At 38.4% G+C, this 6,809-nt stretch overlaps 1 protein-coding gene across 1 annotated transcript in view; it reads left to right on the top strand.

Moving 5' to 3' along the window:
- Positions 1-6,753, top strand: part of wdr19 (WD repeat domain 19) — an 11,171-nt gene extending 4,418 nt beyond the window's left edge. Inside the window, 20 exon segments of the mRNA XM_008316948.3 lie at positions 1-73; positions 500-659; positions 792-902; positions 989-1,098; positions 1,180-1,237; positions 1,622-1,768; positions 1,918-2,000; positions 2,079-2,162; positions 2,234-2,380; positions 2,652-2,776; positions 2,904-3,013; positions 3,113-3,181; positions 3,281-3,358; positions 4,165-4,261; positions 4,378-4,502; positions 4,992-5,073; positions 5,409-5,559; positions 5,660-5,783; positions 5,879-5,955; positions 6,181-6,753. The exon segment at positions 1-73 is cut by the window's left edge and continues 42 nt beyond it. Coding sequence (XP_008315170.2) covers positions 1-73; positions 500-659; positions 792-902; positions 989-1,098; positions 1,180-1,237; positions 1,622-1,768; positions 1,918-2,000; positions 2,079-2,162; positions 2,234-2,380; positions 2,652-2,776; positions 2,904-3,013; positions 3,113-3,181; positions 3,281-3,358; positions 4,165-4,261; positions 4,378-4,502; positions 4,992-5,073; positions 5,409-5,559; positions 5,660-5,783; positions 5,879-5,955; positions 6,181-6,289 — 2,120 coding nt within the window. The 3' untranslated portion in view covers positions 6,290-6,753.
- The last annotated feature ends 56 nt before the right edge of the window (positions 6,754-6,809 follow it).

Raw genomic sequence — 6,809 nt, 5'->3', positions numbered from 1 at the left:
GCTCAAACGGTACATCCCCAGACTCACAACCAGCCCTCCGTGTGCAGCTCAGCCAGGCTCTAATGCTTAAGAGGTGAGTTCAGTCATGGTCTGTTTGATTAGATCATGTTCTTTACTGAGACAGATCTTTGCTGTCACTGTAAAACCACATCCAAGTACCGTAGGAAACTACATTAATCACTCTTGGATGAAGCAGTAGAAGCCTGTTGAGAAGAAGAGAGACAGAAGTGTCCATGGGGAAAATATGTTAGGTTGGAGGTTTTATTATAGTTTAGTAAAATTGATCATCAATGTGCTTAATGGGCAAAATGTCATCAAAACAGCAATATAAAAAAATATTATAGGTTTTGCAGTGTTTCTTTCAAAATGTTGTAAAGAAAGAATTTAAAATCATGGCAACAGAAATTAAGCTTTGACTTCCTTGACTTTTCATTTTCTCTGTTAAAACGGTTTCAAGACATCATATAAGTTTTTTTAAACTATTCCTGTTTCCCTGCAGGTTTCATGAAGCTCTGGATCTGTGTAAATCTACAGGAAGTGATGAAGACTGGGCAGAGTTAGGTAAAGCCTGCCTCGTCCATATGGAGGTTGAACTGGCCATTCAGGTCTACCGCATCAGTGGTAATGTGGGTATGGTGCTGTCCCTGCAGAGCATAGAGGTACAACATATAGTATTCAAATTTTGCTAAATGTAACATACTTTAGTAAAAAGGATATATATTTTTTACTTGATTTTTATTACTAAGCATCTACTAATTAGTCTGTCTTTTCCACTGTCTTTCTCTGTCCAGGGCACAGAAGACAAAAATTTACTGGCAGGTCACCTAGCCATGTTTTTATGTGACTACAACCTTGCAGAAAATTTATATCTGACTTCGAGCTGTCCGTCTGCTGCACTGGAGGTGTGTGGCTAAATACTAGCGCAAACCTGTTGTCTTCTTAAACACAGTCAGCCTAATGCATCTTGACAAACTTGTGTGTGTTTCAGATGAGGAGAGACCTGTTGCACTGGGACAGTGCTCTGACTTTAGCAGAGAGACTGGCAGAGGATCAGATCCCGTTTATATCCAAAGAATATGCCGTTCACCTGGAGTTTATGTAAGAGTTGCATTGGACACATGTATTTAAAAAAAACTTTTAAAATCGGACCTGTATTTAAACCTGTCTCTATTGTTTTAGTGGAGACTACGTCAATGCATTGGCACACTATGAAAAAGGCATGACGCACAATAATAAAGTAAGTGCATTTTTTATTTATTTCAAAGAAAATTTTCTAAATTACCAGACCCCTCTGTTTATTGTTGATGTTTGCCATAATATTTGTAATACCATAAATCAGTGTTTCCCATTCTTTTTTTTGAGTAATAACAGATTTTCGATTAGCAAAATTCAATGGCGCACCATCAAACAAAATTGTCCAAAAAGGATATCCATCTGATTTTAATGCATGGAAGAATATTTAAATGTTATGCAAATTAAGACAAATAATTGATTTTTGAAAAACAGTAAATGAAAGTTTTTGGACAATTTAATTGAGTGAAATTTATAAATTTGCAAGTTGTGGCTGATAATTAAGATAATGATAATGAAATATATAGAAGTAAGTTGCCTAACTCTTCAGTTCCAGGAGCATGATGAAGCATGTCAAGGAGGTGTAGCCAGGATGTCCATCAGGATGGGTGACATCAGGAGAGGAGCCACACAAGCTATTCAGCATCCAAGCAGAATCCTCAAGAAGGAATGTGGAGCCATACTGGAGAGTATGAAGGTACAGAGGCAGTGTCATCTGCCTACTCAGAGGAACTTTGATATCCTTAAGTTCCTGTGATTGGTTATTATGTTTTGCTCAAAAATGTTTTTGAAATATCTGTTAGTGCTCTAAGCTTCTGTGTTGCTGTTTTTTTTTATTTCTTACAGCAATTTTCTGAAGCTGCTCAGCTTTATGAGAAAGGCCAATATTATGATAAAGCTGCTTCAGTCTACATTCGATGCAAGAACTGGTGAGAGAAATGCCAAGACACAAACACAAGTAAATATTGTTGAAGTTCTTTATTTCTGATGAATGATTCTGTCTTCAGGGCAAAGGTTGGAGAGCTGCTCCCTCATGTTTCCTCACCCAAGATACACCTGCAGTACGCAAAAGCCAAAGAAGCAGATGGAAAGTGAGTGTGTCACCAATTTAACCTGTTTGGTTACTGAACAAAATAAATAACGATTGAGGGCTGTTGATCAGATACAAAGATGCAGCCCAGGCCTTTGAGAGCGCCAAAGACTGGGAGAACATGATCCGTGTGCTGCTGGACCACCTGAACAACCCAGAGGAGGCTGTCCGCATCGTGAGGGAGACACAGAGCATCGATGGAGCAAAGATGGTGGCAAGGTAGGAGACTAAGAAAAACACAGAATGTTTTAGTTTAATTTCCATTTGGCATATGTAATGTAATGTGTTCATTTGTACTGTTTCCTGTAAGTGAAAGTAAATGTATGCTTGTAAATGTATAGACTGTAACGGATGTCATCAGGACTGACTGATGTCCAAGAGACAATAATTAGTGTTTTAAGATAATTACACATACATTTCAATCAGCTCATTATTTATAATATATATTTAAAATTCTTCAGGACCTAAAATGTTTTGATGTTGTCTCTAGGTTTTTCCTGAGGCTCAGTGATTACGCCACAGCCATCAGCTTCCTGGTTATGTCGCAGTGCAATGATGAGGCGTTTCAGCTGGCACAGCAGCACGGACAGATGGAGGTCTATGCAGACATTATCGGTCAGTTTTTACCTTTCTATATGTATAAATATATATAAGCTTCTGAAAAAACATATATTTTCCTGAAAAATCTTCAAAAATAAAAGTTTCTCAGAAATGAATAATTAATGTTAAACTACTTTATCAGGCTCTGAGGCCACTGTGGAGGATTACCAGAGCATTGCTCTCTACTTTGAGGGTGAGAAGAAACATCTGCAGGCTGGGAAGTTCTTCCAGAAGTGTGGACAGTACAGCAGAGTAAGATGTTTTAACCTGGGACCTCAGAAACATTGTCATTTGTGAAGGTCAATGTCCTGTGACCTGTTTTCAATTGTTCTATTTCTAAATCTCTGACAGGCTCTGAAACACTTTCTTAAGTGTCCCAACACAGATGACAACCTGGCAGTGGAGATGGCCATCGAGACGGTGAGCACTCTGTGCTTTTGACTGTGACTGTACAAATTGAACATTCAGTGTCGTGTGTCATTCAGTGTGTTTATAATGTCAGTCTGTGTGTGTTTTCAGGTTGGACAGGCCAAAGACGGCTCTTTGACCAATCAGCTGATAGATTACCTAATGGGTGAGAGTGATGGAATGCCCAAGGTAAGAAAATACATTTTTACTTTTTTTACTTTGTTCTGATTTCAGTTTTATTGGTTAGAACAGGTGTGGGCAAACGTTTGGACTCATGGGCCACAATGGGTTCTAAAATTTGACAAGGGGCCAGGTCAAGAGCAGATAGAAAGAGCATTCATATGAATTAAAATAAATGATGTGTAAAAGTCATGAAGGCTAATATGCTAAAATGCTTTAAGCAAGTTTTTTTAACGGCAGAAGTATAATGATAATAGAAATTAATAACATAATTTGGACAAGTTTGGCGGGCCAGACTAAAAAGCCAAACGGGCCACACCTGGCCCCCAGGCCATAGTTTGCCTATGCCTGTGTTAGAAGGATCATTCTCAACAAAATGAGGAAATTTCAAAAGTGGTTTTAAAGTAGGCAACTGGACTTACATCAAGTAAGTTGAAGACATTTTGCCTCTCATCCAAGATGAGGACAGTTTTATTGTCCTGGTGAGGAGTTTCCAGGTTTTTATCTGCCCCAAAGGGGGTGTGGTGTCCAGTAAAGTGGCCATGGGCCCGAACAATACCATTGACCGTTAAATGGTCATGTGAGTCGTTTGCCCTATGGTGAATCATTCCCCCTCCCTGTCCTCTGGGGCAAGTCCAGTTGCCTACTTTAAAACTGCTTTTGAGATTATTATGATGACCTGAGAATATCCACAAAAATGAGGAAATGTTTCCCATGACTTAAAACATGACAAGATAAATAGTAAAATTTCTGTATTTGGAGGTAAAAGTCCTGTCCTTATTACAGTCTCCTTTTATTTCTTTGGTCTTTGACAGGATGCCAAATACCTCTTCCGTCTCTATATGGCTCTGCAGCAGTACAGGGAGGCAGCCCGTACGGCCATCATCATCGCCAGGGAGGAGCAGTGTGCTGGTACAAACGCATTCACAAAATCACTGATAAACTAAATACACAAATACAGACAACATTAAGAAAAACATTTGACTTAACTACATTTCCGATTTTCTTTATCATCATTATTGCTACAGGAAACTACCGTAATGCCCATGACGTGCTGTTCAGCATGTATACAGAGCTGCAGGCTCAGAAGATAAAGATCCCTGCAGAAATGGTCACCAACCTAATGATCCTACACTCCTACCTGCTGGTCAAGGTCAGAGGTCAAATACTGTGGGAACGCCACATATTAGCTGTTATTTTAAAAAGTGTAAAAGTAATAGAACGTTTAGGTAAAATTAGTTTTAACAGACAATACATGTGTCCATGCTGTACAGTGCACAAATGTACTGACTGACAGACTGGGATTAGAGCAGAAGTCCAATACCTGACAGTTGTTCACAGTCATGTGCCTCTGGGTGATGTCGTCTTGGATATTGAAGTCCTCAGTTATGGATGGTCCAACAGAGTCCACTTCAAGGATAGGCTGATAGTCTGTGCTATAAATGGTGCAAATAACAACGATGACCCACGTCAGAAGAGAAGTAACCGTCTTCTGGTCAAGTCCAAGACCTAGTATTTTGTGTCACCCAGTTTAATCTGCATTGACCCCCTGTATCCCTATTTCTGACTCCAACTGAATGATATCTATATAGCCAATAGAGGCTGGCCAAAGACCCTGATCAGTGTTTTTGTGACTGTTTAGATCCATGTGAAAAGGGGAGACCACCTGAAAGGAGCACGCATGCTCATTCGTGTCAGCAACAACATCAGCAAGTTTCCAGCACGTGAGTAAAAACCAAATGAGACCAATATTTTTGATTTGGGTTGAAAATGACATATAGCTGAGGGTTAGGGTTGTGCTGTGTTAACACTTTGAAAGATTAGACTTTTGCAGGGTTAGGGTTGTGCTGTGTTAACACTTGTGCTAAAAGGTTCTTGTGCTAAAATGTAGTTTTTAGACAGCTAAAATTAAAGATTAGTTCTCAGGATTATCTTCCAATCAGAGGTTCCTAATCTGGGTTTTTACAGAATGCAACTGAAACTGCTGGTACTGATCCTTTAACAGAATAGCCAGTTAATAATTGTTTTTAAGTCCCACCTGTTTTTGATGTCTTTGCAGACGTTGTTCCCATCCTGACGTCTGCTGTCATTGAATGTCACCGAGCTGGACTGAAGAATTCTGCCTTCAGTTTTGCAGCAATGCTGATGAGACCAGAATACCGTAATGACATTGACCCAAAGTACAGGAAGAAGATTGAGGCTATGGTTCGGTGAGAGAAGAGTGTCCACATCCTAATGACTTTCTACTTTTGTCTATAGTTTGTGTGCATCTTTTAAATGCTGATAAAACATCCTGTGCTCCTTCCACAGACGCCCAGACACTTCAGAGCTGGAGGAGGAAACAACCCCCTGTCCTTTCTGTGGCTGCCAGCTGCCACAGAACGAACTTTTGTGTAGTTCCTGTAAAAATAACTTGCCCTACTGCATTGCAACGGTACAACACCCAACAATGCTCTATCATTTAATTTTTAATTAATATTTTTTTATCATCACTTTACCTTATTTTCTGTTCCCTTGTCATTCCCTCAGGGTCGTCATATGCTGAAAGAAGACTGGTCTGTTTGTCCTCACTGTGAATTTCCTGCTCTCTACTCACAGTTCACACTGTGAGTAACACACACACACACACACACAAGATGTATCATCATTAGCTAGTATTGGTTTAAAATCACAGATTCAATCAGATTATAGCAGATGTGATTAAAAAAAAAAGCTGTGAACTGTTATAGCATCAACTTGCATAATGATATTTTTCAATTATATTAATTATATAAGTCAAAACTTTTTCCAAATGACTTTAGACCCTAAAGTCTAAATATGTTTTATTTCAGGCTGCTGGAGACAGAATCAGTGTGTCCTATGTGCTCTGAGAGCCTGAATGTCAAACAGGTGAAGAAGATCTTAGATTGTTCTCCATATCTGATGACTGATCAACAATAACCATAACACTAAAGACAAAGTTAAGTTCTGCACCAGTCATATAACCAGTAAATAATAAGCGATAAATGGTACAAATGCATTATAAACTCTACCTATAGCAACAGAGTAACAACATACTTTACATAAGGTGTTTGTCTATTTTGTTATTGGCATGAATGTGTTTAACTTTATTTAAGTGTGTGGATGAATGTGTGTGACTTTTATTGTATTATATTATTTGGTGAGTGCTAACCAAATAAAGTTGGACCAAATAAAGGTTGCCTTCTGTTTTTTGAAGTACTCTATTTAATAGTCTAGTTTCTGTGAAAATATGAAATTTTCGTGTCATTTTTGGTAAAAATCTAATAAATTTTGATGAAAGTCTTTGTAATGTTTTTTTTCTTTTTCTTTTCCCGCAGGTTTGTCATGAAATAAGAGGATTTAGAGAACTTTTTTTTAAATTTTTTTTTATAAAGTTCCGTTTTGTGTAATTTCTGGTCAAAACTAAGAAATGCATACTTTTTGGACTTTTAAACACAAA

Source organism: Cynoglossus semilaevis, chromosome 9 (genome assembly GCF_000523025.1).
Source record: "Cynoglossus semilaevis isolate Cse_v1.0 chromosome 9, Cse_v1.0, whole genome shotgun sequence".
Taxonomy (NCBI): domain Eukaryota; kingdom Metazoa; phylum Chordata; class Actinopteri; order Pleuronectiformes; family Cynoglossidae; genus Cynoglossus; species Cynoglossus semilaevis.
This window is presented reverse-complemented; position numbering and strand designations above follow the sequence as displayed.